This window comes from Lissotriton helveticus, chromosome 6, assembly GCF_964261635.1.
Source record: "Lissotriton helveticus chromosome 6, aLisHel1.1, whole genome shotgun sequence".
NCBI classification, from domain to species: Eukaryota; Metazoa; Chordata; class Amphibia; order Caudata; family Salamandridae; genus Lissotriton; species Lissotriton helveticus.
Window position 1 is genome coordinate 517,670,992 of NC_136067.1, and position 16,673 is coordinate 517,687,664.

The 16,673-nt window shown below is 42.9% G+C and overlaps 1 protein-coding gene across 2 annotated transcripts in view; it reads right to left on the reverse strand.

Moving 5' to 3' along the window:
• The window catches only part of DST (dystonin), a 1,569,532-nt gene that overhangs the window by 600,071 nt on the left and 952,788 nt on the right, over positions 1 to 16,673 (reverse strand). Inside the window, exons 41-43 of one of the 2 annotated variants that reach the window (XM_078647975.1) lie at positions 2,843 to 3,076; positions 1,603 to 1,755; positions 111 to 344 (exon numbers count right to left, since the gene is read on the reverse strand). In XM_078647975.1, coding sequence (XP_078504101.1) covers positions 111 to 344; positions 1,603 to 1,755; positions 2,843 to 3,076 — 621 coding nt within the window. The remainder of the gene's footprint in view (positions 1 to 110; positions 345 to 1,602; positions 1,756 to 2,842; positions 3,077 to 16,673) is intronic. The other variant, XM_078647976.1, reaches the window with a different exon arrangement.

A 16,673-nucleotide genomic window follows, 5' to 3' on the forward strand; every position in this document is an offset into this window, starting at 1 on the left:
TCCTTACATACTTGAGGCAACGGTTCGATATAACTTTAATAGGGGAGGTAACATAGAGTTAATATTCGTGGTTTCACAATTTAGATAAAGTTAAAGTCCCGTGTAAGAACCTTTTCTGTTTCTTGCTTAATTGCTGAGGTAACAGCTTTATCAAGCTCCTTCTTCGATTCCTCAGCCCTTTTTCTAAGCAGCTCATACTTGGTCTTGGCTTCACCGAGTTTCTGTTCGATGACAGCCCTGTCCTTGGAGGGCAGCTTGTCTCCATTCTCTAGGAGGAACTTCTCTGTGTTTTTCACGATCTCTGCCAATTCACTTGCTCCGGCCTGCATATCCTTCTGCAACTCCTGTAAGAATTAAGGAAAGGAATTGTTATGGTTAATGAGTGTGGCATAACCTCACAAACTACAAATCCCATAGAGAAAAGTGAAACATTATTATTCCAATGTAGGACTGTGTGCAATGTTTAACAATAACCGTTTTAGTGGAAATACCATATGACTGGTCCAACACCACTTGAATAAGCCATTATGCATTACACAGTGGTGCTTGTTACAAAGTAAATAACGTTCAGCTGCACAGTCCATAGAAAAGGCACTTTTTTGATTTGCCTCAAACTTTTGTTACCATGGATGAGGGTGCAGCAAATTTAGCACTCGCTTACCTTATGTAGCTAAGGTACAATTATCTTGCACTTCCAGGCCAGGGAAAAAAAGTTAAACAGGGAGCTCAGTAAAAATGTTTTGCCATTTTGGCTCCAATAGGAAATGTTGCTCTCAGCAAAAACTGCTGAATGTAACATGGCATGAAAGTAGAACTTTACTCATGAAGCAGGTATATAATTTTTTGGTGTCAATTTGTTTACACTTTTTTGAGAAATTAGCATTTAAGAAGTTGCAGAGGGGGCTCGAAAGGGTTAACACTTTGTATATCTTGTCAATTGAAAAGCCCTTTTTTGATCTGCTTATAACTCTTACACCATTTGCACCGTTTGACAAACATGCATGAAATTTGGCAATCACTTAGTATACTGAAATTACACAGGGTATTTTCAAATCAATGCGGATTCTTCAAGGGCATTGTTTACTAAGGAGGTCTAAACAAATTAATTTGCTAATAACATTGGCATGTCATGAATCTGCACTAAATCTATCACAAGCATAAAAAGATTAGTTTTCAATGGGTAAATCAAATTGTGTATCAGTCCACCATGGGGGGCAGGGGGGAGTAAAAGTTAAGGGGGAGACATTAACATTTTTTTGTGATGTCTGTGTTGTTTGAGAAATCTGTATGAAATGTGGCAGGCAGTTTACAAATTAAGCCCACTGCATGGCTATGCAAGCCATTTGACCCCACCCACCTTGTGCATGGCCAAAGGATGAAGGATACCTATTTATCAATTGCAGATTGGACGACTTTGAATAGCATAGTCAAATTCATAATTGATTTATAAAGACTGATCTATTGTAGGCTTATCTGGACTGATAATTCACTGACTCTTCTAGCGAATGTTGTTCTACAGATCTGAACATGTGTCTATTCCTGTTTTTTTGAACCACCTGTAGTTGTTTGCTTACAGTTAGCGGTTCTGTTGGTTTTACTTACCTCATGTTCCATCTTACACTGCTCTAGCTCTGCAGTGCTCTCCCCGACGCCGCCTGCATCTTGTTGGCCAATAAGCCGATTTTCAGTTTTTGTAAGTAGATCACATATTTCCTGGAGTTTTTCCTTGTATTCTTGCTGCTGTTCTTCAACTTCCTACATGACAGTAAAACACACATCAAAGACAGGCATAGTTGCAGATAACCTCATTTCAAATCACCATTGGATCACATTAACAAAGTATGCTGTAAACATGATAGTACTGGAGAGTTGATGGGGCAAAGTGATCAAGAGAGACCTAGAGAAAACTTCTTATTTTTGTGGTCAGTCCCTTAAACAAGGCTCAGATAGGATGGAATCGCTACAATGGATTCTGATCAGGCCTACGTTTGAAGGAGACACAGCTGCACAGCTTTCTCGAAATCTGGGATGCAAGCATTTAGTTCTGAAAAAGGATTCCAAAAAGAGGTTAGATTTGATTCAAGAGCTAAAGTACTTGTTATTTCGGTTACCAAATAGCAAATAACTTTGTTTCTTTGACAGTATAAAAAACATGCATGATCAACACTTAGGCAATGTGTTTTTTTGGTTTGCAACAGACCGAAAGGCAGCTTCAACTGAGACTGCACCTGGGATTAACCAGTGGATACGACTTCTTAGTGTTCGGCATATCTATCTGTACTTGTTTCGCACAAACTGTCCGAATAGGGTAGAACCTGAAATTAGGATAAACCTCTAGACCTTCCAAGTGCAAATTCCAACAGAGTCTATGGAACATGTGCCTATTCAAGTCATGGTCACGATGTGGTGTGGTGGATAGAAACAACTTCTGTGTTGTCAATGATTTGCTCTACTTTATAAAGTATACAAGAGAGGTCATTAAGTCTTCACTTGCCTCAAACAATTAGCTCTTGATCTATTGAAAGCATTGAAGCTGGCAAGAAATAGAATCCCGTCACCATTACGAAAAACAAAAGGGGCCCTTACATTCTAACATTCCTAGTCTATACTTAAGCAAAATAACCGTATGTTAACCCGTGGAGAAAATACAAATACTATGGACTATCAGGACATATGCATGTAGAAAACATATATAGAAAATGAAGCTGTGAGTCACCATGTAGCTCTGAGAAAGTCAGCTCTTATATGTCACTAGTTTTAATGTGTCAGAAATACAAGCTCATAAAACGGTGGAAGCTTGTTGCTGTAGCACACCAGCATACACTCTACATGCAAAGCAAACCTTCTGGATATCAAGATCTTGTGCTGCCAGCATACTATTCTGTAAGGATTTCAGCTGGGAGGTGATCCTCTCATGTGCTTCGTGAAAAGACCTCTGAGTAGTATTTAGAAGCCGAAGCAATTGCTTGCACTGATTAGGGGAAAGATCCTGCGCATGTTCGGATATGAAGAACTGAATATCAAACGCAGTGGTTTCAAGTAGCATCTTCCTATCGATCAACTGCTTTTCTGTGTTCTGTGGATAAAACAACCAACAATAATTAGGAAAGAACCCTAAAAATTAAAGAGTCAAATAAAGATCAGACACATTCAAAGGAAGGTCCTTTACGATGCACCTATCAAGTCACAGTTCGGGAGGGACAAAAAGGGTCAAACCAGTCGCAAAAAAAAACATATGATCAAACTTTGATACATTATGCACCTTTACTAAGACACAAAAAAACACAATAAGAAAAAAAAACCTCAGGAAATGTAGAATGCAACAGCCAAGACTGGGCAGAAAGGACAGTAGTGATATTTGGAAAAACAGAACAAACAAGATACTTTCTAAGTCTCAAATACTGATCAAAGACAGTAAGGTGAGAAATAAAGGACGAACAAGCTAGAAAAAAAGGGTAAATCTTCTTACTTCCTGTCACAAAAACTTTTTTCAGAGCTGGGTATATGTCAGAGGGACTGGAACCTAGGTCACCAAAGGAGGCAAAGGTATGACTAAGCTTAACTTAGTCATCAAGCTAAGGAGCTACCTAATTATAATCACACAACTGGGATATTAGTATAAATTGCGAAGCAAAATCCTACATTGTGGTGGAGGGTGATAGTTGTGATAAGAAATAATGTTACCAACTGTAACAAAACTTCATCTTCTTAAGGATACTGGACCAGATGTACAAAGACTCGATTCACAAAAAGTGATCACAAATTATGCACCTATTAATTGAGAATCAATTCTGATTTTGCATACGAACCTGTGTAATAGCTGGTCAGGTCACACAATCACCAGTCAGAGTAGGTCTCAATACGACATATATCTCATTACTATTCATGAGGTAGGCAGCAAATTGCTTCTCATTCCAACTGGATCTCATCACAGGGATGGTGTCCAGCTGGGGCCAGTGGACCACCATGCCTGTTACTGCTTTGAAGTAAAGCATATATTTTTTAATGCAGCTCGTTTTTCTTAAAGCATTTGTTTGTTTTTAAAACATTTGTTTAACCACATGCGCGCGGTGGGTTTTCCCGCTGCGCGCTGAAGTTATTAAAACCCCGCGGTTCATGACGAGCTCAGCTCGTCATGAGCGCACGGCAGGTAAACCTCATGACGAGCTGAGCTCGTCATCAGCGCAGAAGGAGTTAAGAGTTGGCAGTGGACCACTGCCCACTCCGAAACAAAATATTTTTTTACATTCACTAAGTGTAAGGGGTTTCCCAAACGACCCTTCTCCTTTGCCAATGGGTTACCACCTCCTTTGAGGAATCCGTAATCTTTCAATGGTTTGCTGCCATACTTCATAAACAACTTTATTCAGCATTATACCATTAAAGTACAAACTCATTACAATATCATTTAAAAAAGCATAAAATTGACTGTAGTCAAAGTAAAAATTCAGGAAACAAGATACACACCGCAGGGAAGAGGACCGCAATGCACGCCCCCCACCTCGCTGTGAAGAAAAAAAGGGGCAGAGACCCATTTCTAAATTGCATGAACCTTTTCCTAGCAGTTGTCAGCTTGATTTCATCCAAGAAATTCTCCAGCCCATAACTATCTTTCAATTGGAGGAATGTCAAGGTCAGGGATCCAACATTTGGCTGACTATGCAGCAGACTCGGCAAAGGTTCCCAAAAGGCATTATAGGCTTTAGATGTTCTACTAGCCTCTAAAGGTAGGTGCATCTCAAAGGTGGCTGAAGCCCATATAGGAAAGAGTATCTCTTACATACTTCAGCCATGGAATATTAGCTGCCCCCACAGTATGTAATATCTCAAACAAACCTGCCTGGTAAGGTGCCAGCTCCAGAGTAGACCAGACTCTCTTCCAATAAATATGGTCCTCAAACCGATCATATCCATTATGCGTTTTTGCCCCATGTCTAGCCTTAGGGGAAGCAGCAGGGTACTAAGAGGAAAGCCAATTAGCTCTCACAGAAAGCGATGTTCAACTAGCCCAAAGGTGGACACATCCATATGCCCCCAGAGTACCGTACAGAGCTGAACCGAGCGCTTGACAATGAAAGATTTGCAGTGCAGGGGAAATGGTACCAAAAGTAGAACCCTTCTGCACTTTTACAATACTCACCCCCCCTGAGGTTTGCTCTAACCTTAGCCTACTCCTATTTATCTGCAAATGCCAATTAAAGTGCTTTGTGAAGATAACTCCCAAGTACTCAAAGGTACGTACACGTTCCATGGGAGACTCTCTAAGGTTGGTTGGACGTGTGGTCTTACAAGGCTTTAACACTATATATTTAGTTTCAGAGAAATTAATATCTAATCCTCTGTGGGTACAGTAGGTGTCAAACCTATCTTTGCTACCAAAATTGTAGTCACAAACCATTCATACATATTATAATAACTCTCTATTTCTAAGGACATGTCCTTCAAAATCGCATTCCACTATACCTTTCTAAACTTATTTTGCAATCCAGTAGAATGTTATCAAATACCAACATGAACTTAGTACATTAAAAAAAACAATGTTTCTTGTTGCAAACCCTATGATTTTGCGAATTGCAGACTTTACAACACAAAAGTGGCTTTGTATATCTTGCCCACAGTTCCTTTACATATTCCCCCCCCCCCATATTTACACATCAACTCCAACCCAAAAAGCCTTTCCAGAATTTAAAAATCAAATATTCTCTACCAAAATGTCATGTCTCTCCAATCAATGAAAATTTGGTAGTCAGCATTATGAGTTCTCTAAAAGCCACTTTCTACTTCAGTGACCTCCATCAGCTTAATTGATCAACTTTCAAACCTTCTCCATAACTTGTTGCCCCATAATTAATCTCGCCCTGAGGGAAGGCAAGAACCAATTTAAAGTGCACCTGTCTCAATTTCAATGCCCACAGGCAAATGCAAACAAGTCATCTGCACTCCTACCTAAACATTTCTGATGTGACCAAATGCCTCAGAAGCAAACAAACTCTTTGACTAGACGTCAAAAGATTCATAACACAATGAGCTGCATCCAAGTCTTTTTCTGGAACTGCACCATCCCTGTAGAACTCAGTTTATGAAGATATGATATCCAAGGGAAATATTGAGTCTCAAAAACAAACTCTTGTTTTTGGTATGCACCTGATTGTTTAATCATTGATCTTTCCCTTATAAAGATGAAGGGCAATTTCTCCATCTTTTTACATTCACCCTTTCTCCCTCCAAACCAATTTTCATTACTCTTTTCTTCTTTCCAACTTGACAACCCTCACTGATCCCTCGTTGCTGAATTATAGTTTTGACGGTTATGCTTTCCAGTTGCTTAAATCACGTTCAATGTATTTCTGGGACTAAGGTATGTTGATTATTTGTTAACTGTAAAGCTCACTAATGCCCGTCGGGGTAAGAGTAGCCCTATATAAAAATCTAAAATCAATAAACAAATACATTGAAAATACTCCTTAAAGATTTTGTGAAAGCAAGTGACATTAGATCTGATCTTAGCTATAAAAGGATGGACAAGTTAACTCTCTACTAGTTTGTTGGAAGAAGAGAAGATGTAGTTGCTGAGAGCTGTGACATGCAAAAAGAGGGACATTCGTAGATATTTATTATCCATTAGGAAACTCACAGTGGCAAAGTGACATGAGAGTATCGTATATTCAGCAAGATTCCAGAGTCAAACATGTTATGGAGCTGTTTGAGGGTCTTCAGATCAACCTTCTAGAATATCATTGCAACTAGCATGTACAGATTGAAATACTATTATTGCACAGTAGTCTTCCTCTGCTTCCTGTTGTCCTTCCCTATGATTTTCCTCTCTTCAACATTCTTTCTTTTACCATACAGATGTATTTGTTTTTATTTTTTAATATCACACACAAATGCTAGAAACAGACCAGCTTCAATGAGCGAAACAGTAACATATAATGTATGCAAAGTAACTTAGGAAACATAAAACACCAGCAAATGAGTAAAACAATAAAACAGTAAATCAGTTCCAGGAAATCCCATGGAGTCCTAAGACACAACAGCCATGTTTAACAATAGTTGTTTAAGTTTATTTTTAAAATTTGACAGCGTGGACAAATGGTAAAGTGAATAAGGGAGAGTATTTCACAGCATGACATCAGCTACACTCAGTAATTTCCCTCCTGTATTTCTCTAACACTATTTAAGAACTAACAATTTGTGATCAGAATTAGACCATTTGAAGCTGTTCCGATGATGAAACTTCAAAATATTTGATAACTGTAAAGAAGAAAACTCTAGTATGGTTGTCTGGCTTTCTAAATATTCCACAGTACTTAGAGCTTTATATTATCAGTCATCATATCTGGATATTGTATAATGAAATGTGTACCAATTTTGTAGCCCAAAGACAATTTTATTAGCTCATTTTTTCACAGCGTGCATCTTCTCTATATATTTGAGTGGTAGGTGTAAGTAAACTGGTGATATAATAGAAAATCCTTGAAAATACCCCTACTTGTATCAACAAAATTAAAGATACTTGGCTCAAAAAGGGACCAATTACAATAAAGCTTAAATAAATTACAATGTGAATGTTCCACAGATATAATCACCTGATGGTCAAAACAGGCCTTGCAATCAAAAATGGCATACAAGTTCCTAACAGAACTGCAGCTTGGAAAATGTCCCATGTTGCTGGCAGCCAGATCTTAATAATGTGGAGTGATCCATCCCCAACAACAGGATCATTGTTTTTGACGCACATAAGGTCAGACATTTGGAGATCCTCAAAATCCTCATATCGATAGGAGGTAATGATACAGTGCAAGGTACAGATTCACTTAGGTCCACAAGATTAAGACATGTAGTCTACATACATCTCAAACAGCAGGCAATGCTGTGATCTTTTCTGCCAGGGGATCATGAAGATACTAAATTACTAAATGCGAAGCAGACAGGGCTGATTCTAGGGGGACACCACATATCATGGCAAGAGGAGAAGAAACTGAAGCCCCAAGATTAATCTGATGGGAAAGATCCGATCTGAGCCAGTGCTCTTCTCTTCATTCGAGCCACGTGCTCCAAAAGATCACATGTGAGTCCTTGCTCTAAAAAGATCTAAGAGAATAAGGGCCCCTTGATTGTTGTGATCTTAAGTCAGGGAAGATGTTCACATTTATCTAGTATGGCTGCTTCCGTGCTAATGAAAGAGTAAAATCCAGATTGGAAATCAGATAATAAAATATTAGACTAAAGACATTCTTGCAATAGTGCAGTAACAATATTTGTTTTATTCCTGCAAGAAATGGGATAGTAGATTTGACTCGGAGCAGCTTATGTGCACTGGAAAAAATCCTGCATGAATTTATGTTGGCTCTTCTGATGCAACACCTTAACTAAAGATATCTGTACATAGTAGGAATTAGCTATTCTATAATGGAAGATACAAAATGCAGCCTACAGTATTGATTAAACATGTAAAAATTCTAATCAGCAAAAAAGAAAAGCAACCCGCCTCTTATCAGTACAGTACAGAGTTAAATAAATCGTAATGCCAATGCAATACAAAAATCATAAGGAGCCAAAATATTGTGATACTGTATGGTCAAACCTACCTTCAAAAAGCATCAGAATCCAGTAACTAGAGAAATTACTAGTCTATGGAGGTGAGGAGGAGACTAAGGCAAGGTTACACCGATCTTCATAATGCATCTCTAGCTCAAGTATTGATAGAAGTCAGTCTCAGACAGATAAAGGACAGGAAGGAATGCAATATATTGCACACACAAGTTAAGTCATTTCATTATATAATAAAATGATGTCCAGGTAAAAGAAAACCAACGATAAAAAGAATGCATTAAAAATACTTAGAGACAGAATAGGCATGACCCTCTCAGACACACAGTGGTTGACCATTCGGAAAGATTTTCACCAGAGTGCACATAGTGTTTTGGGAAGGGAAGCATATTATAAAATTTTATTAGATTGGGATCGCTATCGGGCTACACTCCATATTGTTTTGTAAATGTAGGTGTACTTATATAGCGCAAACCTGTCACCCAAAGGGCATCCTGGCGCTTGCTTAGGGAACCCATCCTGGTATTCCCCTGTGAGAAACCCCGGCAGGGTATCCACAAGGTGAAAGCCAGGCATCCCGCCACGAGGGGCCGTAGTGGAGATTAAGCAAGCTATTGCCCAGAGTTGCAGAGTGTGACCCCGTGATTCGAGTGGGCACCGGAGCGAGAATTGTCGAGTCCGTGGAATTTTTGAGCCCGAGACCCGCCGAGGCGGGGAATCGAACCCTGGTCCACGGTCGATCTCAGCTTCCGGGTCTGCCGCCTCTAACCACTGAGCCACGCTTCTCCACGTTTCCCTTAGTGTGAACCCCCTACATACTTGAGGGGATGTGAAGCAAAAGGAGATGCCAAACACATTGGTTACCACATTTTGGATGGAAATTTTAAATGATCTTCGAAGCTTTCTGGTCTTTTACGTTCCATGAGATATTCCTACAAAACTGTTGGAGGTGCGACTAAAGGCGTTATGATACCGGATTAGAGCAGGTAGGCTAGTTCTGTGGAGGCGGCTACAATTATGACAGCAGCCCAATATAAGAAAGCAGAATCTCCAACCACTGCTTTGTGGTATTCACAGCTCAGGAACCTTTAAGCAACAGAAACATTAGCACATTCCATGCTGGAGGGTTAGGTTTTGGGACAACCTTGGGTCCCGTGCTTACTTACCTTACATAAGGGACTCTACCCGCAGTGTACCCACCTAGACTCAAGGCTCTTAACTTATTTACACTTTAGCAAATGAGAAGGGATGGTTAACGACCCTGGCTGTTCCCGTAGGCTCTGGGAGAGAAGGGTGAGGGATATGCATGTGTATACTGATGCTTTTGATTCAGCGCAGAATCAGTTTATACGAAAATAAATGACAACGTCTACATGGCTTGGAGTGAGAGAAAGATGGGGTTCTGTGTTTTTTTCTAATTATTTCTTGGTTCCATATGATGCATCACAGCTATAGCTTTTCACGCCTGGATGAGATGTATGAATATACAATGAAACTTGCATTGAATAAACACTTCTTCTAGGGACCTACAGATGTCTGCAGCTTTAGGAAAATGTTAGTGTGACTCGAGGTCAAGGTGTTTTAGATGACCTCGGCTTCACACTGAACAAGCTGACACTACAGATGAGCTTCGAAAAATGAGCTGAGTTGTTGCTTTCTTTGGGAAAGGCTTTCCCAGTTACAACAAGTCACAGAGAGTCTTTGAACACAACTCAAGATTATCAGTTTGACTTGGCCTAATGATATTGTTTGATATGCATAAATAGGAATGTAATGCTTTGGGAGCAGCGGGCACAGGCAACGTCTGAAGAAGGATGCAGTGTTCTTGGACTAGTTTGATGCTTTCTTATTAGTGGACAAAAAGTCCTTAAAAAGATGTAGATGCAGGATTTGCCCGACAGACACACAATGTCCCCAACTTGGTTGTACACAGTGCTTTCAATTATGTCTCATGTTTTTGTGGAAAGGGCTTTTCCATCTTTTTTTTCAGTTCTGCGGATAGTGTTTGTCGATGTAAGACTGAAAACAGTGGGCATGTTTATAATTCATTTCAAAATATCTCTCTACTATCTAGCTGGTTCCACACTCCCTATTTTCTTGAATGCCTTTAAGGTGCCCCAGAAAGGGGGCATGAGAAAAAGAGCGTGCACACTTCAACTTCCCATGGAAGAGGCAAAAAACTCACCTCCCTAGAAAGCAAAACAATGTTAATTCATATCTTGACATCAAAAGGCACATGTCAGAGTGGCTAGAGTTTCAGGATAACCACTGCCTATGTAAATAGGGCTAAACTGGTCATTTTTTTATCTCACATTTCGTCAGGTTTAGAGTCACTGAATGGCAGTATTTGGGGGTCCATGGACACTGTCTTTGTCTCCAGCTCCTCATGTTTATGGCAACAGGTGAAAAAAATTAAGGGAAAAGACAGACAAAAAGAGAGAGAGAGAGAAAGAGAGAGAGAGAGATGAGAGAGACGGGAAAGAAGGAGAAAGGAAAAGAGTAAGGGCTGGTTTCAACATTTTTACCTGTGCTGCTTTTCATTTTCACTCTAGCTCTGTATGTAAATGATTTACTTTTGCAATCATGGTTCTATGTATGTATATGGTATTTCTATAGTGCCAACATATCCAAAAGGCAGTGGACTGCTGTACATGGTTAAAGGCAAGCAAGTAATACAACAGGAAGCTCAGTTGTAGACAAATCATGCATTTTGAATTAGTGTTCTTGAAAGAGGTTAGTCTTCAACTTTCCTGCCTCATGGGTATGGGGATGCTGTTCTAGATCCTGGAATAGAATGAATAGATGGAAAGGCCTGCTGTGTTGCTTTTCTTTTTTACATTTCTTAGTCAGCAGACAGATGGTGTCATGGCTGAGGGGGTACTGAAAACCACCAGATATGGTAAGCTTGTCTGTCATATAAATGGGGGTGCTGGTTAGGATGGCTCTTTAATTGATGCAGCTGGTTTTGAAAATGGTGCAAACCAGCAAGTAGAGCCAATGGAATTCCATCAAGACAGTGGTAATGAGATCTATTTCTTCCGCACCTGGATGAGATATGCTGTGGCATGTAGGATGCCCGTAAGGGGTGGGGAAATAGGTTTGGCAGTAAGGTTTTTTCCACGTTTATGCCTTTACAAAGCATGCTTTACCACACATTTAAGGTAAGTTAGGGGGTGTAGAGGGTCTCCCCCCACAATTGTTTTTGTATATATAAATGTATGTAAACAATGGATGGTAATGGCATGTGTTGTAAAAACGTAAGTGTTTTTAAAAAAAAGGGAGTTGCACAATACATTGTAAAGGCATGCTAAGTATTTCCCTGTGTTCTTCCGTCATGCATACAAGGGGTGCTGGTGTGGAGTCTGAGAGGCCTTGGAGTAGGGCATTACCACCATCAAGAAGTAACAGTACGAGGGCCTAAATAGCAGTTCGGAAGTTGCTTTCTGGAAGAAATAGTTTGACTTTCTTTAGGAGAGCTGATACCAGGATGTCTTTGTTCTTTTTTGCCAATGTAGTCCGTTAGGCTGAGGATGTTGTCTAGGGAGAATCCAAGTGATGTGGCACTTAGTGAAAGGTGAGGTTTGCTGCCGTCAAGGTTCATGTCATTGAGCGAGGTTTGTACTGAATCTTGTTTATTAGTCTTGGCAAACAACATTAATTTTTTCTTGGTTGGGTTGAGCTTAAGGTAGGAGCAAAACACCCAAGTCTGGATAATGTGCAACTGGACTTTAAGGGGCGTTAGGTGTCTTAAAAAGAGGATACTTTAAAGTAGAGCTGTGTGTCATTGGCATATTGATGACTCTTGCAGTTGTTTTCTGTAAGTAGAGCCCCAAGCTGCTCCACATAGGGTTTGAAGATGGTAGGAGACAGTATGGAATCCTATGGACTGCAAAGGGGATAAGGAGATTATGTGATTTAGATGATCCCATGCAAACAAAACTAGTGTTGATTGGAAAGGTAGGAAAGAACAAGTTACTTACCTTCGGTAACGATATATCTGTAAGAAACAGTAGTTAGTATTAGATTCCTTACCTTAGAATATCCCCAGGCGTCAGTCTGGATCCGGAAACTTTTGCGTAGCAGTACCCCTGCGCGTCGGTAGGCGTCGTCTGCAGGCGTCCCCTGCGGCTCCGCGTCGTCGGCGTCGTGCGCCGTGATGACGTCGCTGGAGTATATAGACGCCGCCTCCGCGCGCTGACGTCAGTTCTTTGCACACAGCTTTTCCGCGCCAGAACACGCAGAGCCATGTGAGAACTAACACTGGTGCCATTTGAAACTAGGGCCCTGAAAGGGATGTCCTTAACCCTAGGTATCAGTTCGCAGAACGGGGAGGATGGGTGGGGCGGTAAGGAATCTAATACTAACTACTGTTTCTTACAGATATATCGTTACCGAAGGTAAGTAACTTGTTCATCTGAAAGAAACAGGTTAGTATTAGATTCCTTACCTTAGAATAGATACCCCAGCAATACCAACCCCGGTGGTGGGTCTGCGAACCAATACAAACCTACACCAGAAAGTCCTGGAGGACCGAACGGCCAAAGAAGCCATCCCTCCGGACTTGACTGTCCAGGCAGTAGTGCCTCGCAAAGGTGTGCAGCGAGGCCCACGTAGCCGCCTGGCAAATGACCGCTCCCGTCTAGCTTTACTAGTCAAGGCCCGGCAGTCGACGCAGGACTCCACGTCGTGGTCCGCGCCCAGACACCGGAGGCAGAGTCGATGGTGGTCGGTGACCGACATCATGCGGTCGCACCCGTCGCAACTCTTAAACCCGGGCATCCTACCGGCACCTGGAGAAAGAGTTAGAGTTAACAAAAACTTGGTCAAAAGACCGGAGTACTGCTCTTCGGATCTGCGCTAACTGGCGCGGAAAAAAGAAGAACTGACGTCAGCGCGCGGAGGCGGCGTCTATATACTCCAGCGACGTCATCACGGCGCACGACGCCGACGACGCGGAGCCGCAGGGGACGCCTGCAGACGACGCCTACCGACGCGCAGGGGTACTGCTACGCAAAAGTTTCCGGATCCAGACTGACGCCTGGGGATATTCTAAGGTAAGGAATCTAATACTAACCTGTTTCTTTCAGATAAAACAAACCAGTGAAGGACACTGCCAATGGATTCCATTCAAGACTCCAGGGTGTGTATGAAGGTGGGATGGCTGACAGTGCCAAAGGCAGCAGAGAGCTCAAGCAATATCAGGAGGCAGGCGTCATCTTCATCTGAAGTCAAGAGAAAACTAAAGGCAAGATGGCCACCAGGTAGGGGCTCAGACTTAGAGCTCCCGGGTTGGGGATTACCAAAACGGTATTTATCCCCCTTTAACCCAGCCATCCACCCTGCAGCACTCCTCACCACGAAGATATAGCTCACCACGACTTCGGCTCTATCTTTGGAAAGACACTCACCGGCAGTGTTGATCTACGGGAGAACTCGACTCGCCTTGAGGCCCGCACCCCATCCGCCCTCTGAGACCTTGGATTAGTGCTGTTTGTCCGAGACCCCAGGAAGGTCTCGCCTCGACCTGTCCGACTCGTCGCCCTTGGACTGGCACTGGGATTGTCGCCCGAGACATCGGAGAGGACTCGCCTCTTCTGCGCGACGCCCCTGCCCCGTCCAAATCGACAACCTCATCTGTGTTGTTAATCCGAATTTGCATGGCGCCCCGGCACTGGATCGTCCGTGGTGAGGAGCTTTGGTCCACTTATGCTTACAGATCTGCCTGCTCATGAAGAGTCGACCAGTCTCCGGACCTGCAGCTGCTCTAGGTCTACGGGTGCAGCTGACTGGGGCTCGGTGCAATGCTTCCCCGATCTTGGACGTCTACTTCCAGGATCCGGCTGAGACTGTCCCGGTCTGTTGTCTCCTTCCTCGATCTGGGACCTGTCTACAGCCCGATAGCCCGGGTCAGCTGTCTGCTCAGCTGCCGTAGGGGGTGCCCGAGGATCCCTGGAGGAGCAGCGGGACGCAGGAGTAATTCCCCGGTGGCAGGGTTTGGATCACAACGACAGCTAGCAGACCCCTCGATCACCACGGCATGGACTCAGCCGTAAATAGGTACCGCCCCTCCCTCCACCAGCTGAATAAGACAAGTCATCTGATGCACGCAGCAGGTCATGTTAGTGCTCAGGATCAGCCCTGAACTCTGCGTTGTTTTTGAGGCTACCTTTGTGGACAGTCGATTTACCCCGCAACTCACAGAGACTAACCCTCCCGCCTCCACCAGCCGCGAGCACCCAGGAAACGAGGCTCAGTGTTTGGACACACTGTAGTTAGGATCAGCCCGGTGTTCCCTCCATACTAGGTGCCCACATCATCATTCTTGCAACTGGCTGCCACAATGATTTGTCGATGGATGAGCTAGACCCTCGCTACCCCTGTGTACCAGCCATGACCTGGGAGTCTCCCCCCCTTGTGTTTTGCTCGCTGACTGCGCTACTCGGTGCTTGTGCAATTGACAACATTGACTGTCCGGTGTTCAGTGCGAAGCCCCTGTTTGTGTGCCTGCTGAAAACTGCACAACATCTCCAAAATGGCATGCACAATTAACTAAATAGAGAAAGGACTACCTACCCCAAACCAACTGCAGAGACAAGACCTAGGATTCGTATCACAACAGGCCACTAAACAGATACAAATGACGAACCACTGCAATCTACATCTATGGACAGCGACATAGGACTATACTAAGGGTCGTACGACTCATGGAAAGAGCAATAGGACTACTCCCCTGAGACAAAACACTGGACCCTACATCAATTTACAGCGACATAGGACTACACTCCGAGAGGTATGATTCATGGAAAGAGTAATAGGACTACTCCCCTGAGCGCCCCTGAGCCATACTATCGCTGGATAAGCTAGCAGCCATCTTGGAGTGGCTTATTTATCAGCTATTTACAACATACCATGCGCCTGATTTCATCCTATGACTCCATAAACCACAAAGGCATTGGTGATATTGCTACAAAACTGGGCAACCATGATCTATGACTATAAAGATTTATTCTGGCCTATATGCCACTTGAGACTGATCTATTTTGTGTGATGCCCGATGGAGCTACCTGGTTTAGCTATAGGGGAGATGGGCCGTGGATTCCCTCCTTGGTCGTCACCTACCCAGTCGGTCTTTAGACAGACTTCCTTTCGTCTCTACGGTTGTCTCTTTCCTTATCCTCACTCTCTCTCCTCTCCTCCCCTACCCCCCACTACTTTCTCTCTCTTTTCTCTCCTCCCCTAATGTATTGCTGACTGTTTTATTTAATGTTTACTTGTTGTTCTATTTCTAGTATATTGTTGAACCACATTGTTGCACTTCCTTCCGTCTCTCCTGTCGTCTCCTCCCGCATCCTCCCTCTATTTATATCTCTCCTTCCCTCCTCTCTTAATGTATTGAGACCTAACTATTTTGTCTGATGCCCGATGGAGCTACCTGGTTTAGCTATAGGGTAGATGGGCCGTGGATTCCCTCCTTGGTCATCACCTACCCAGTCGGTCTTTAGACAGACTTCCTTTCGTCTCTACGGTTTTCTCTTCCCTTATCCTCACTTTCCCTCCTCCCCTACGCCCCACTACTTTCTCTCTCTTTTCTCTCCTCCCCTAATTGTATTGCTGATTGTTTGATTTAATGTTTACTTGTTGATCTTCTTCTAGTATACTGTTGAACCACATTGTTGCACTTCCTGTCGTCTCCTACTGCATCCTCCCTCTATTTATGTCTCTCCCTCCCTCCTCTCTCAATGTTTTGAGACTGAACTATTTTGTCTGATGCCCGATGGAGCTACTTAGTTTAGCTATAGGGGAATTGGGCCGTGGATTCCCTCCTTGGTCGTCACCTACCCAGTCGGTCTTTAGACAGACTTCTTTTCGTCTCTCTTTATTGTCTCTTCCCTAGCTCCTATCCTCTCTCCCGTGAATCTCTCCCCTTGCCTGCTACTCTGCCTACCCCCTGTTCTTTGTGCTCTTTGACTAAGCACTCCTTCTCCCCTTGTTGGGGAAAGATCTAATATTTATACTCTGGAGTCTCAGCGAACCTGCTGAGGGAGTCCACTGCGCCAAGGGAGACACCCACACTTGAGGTATGGTATGGCACCCCTTGCCAAAGCACTCCCTCTCCCCTT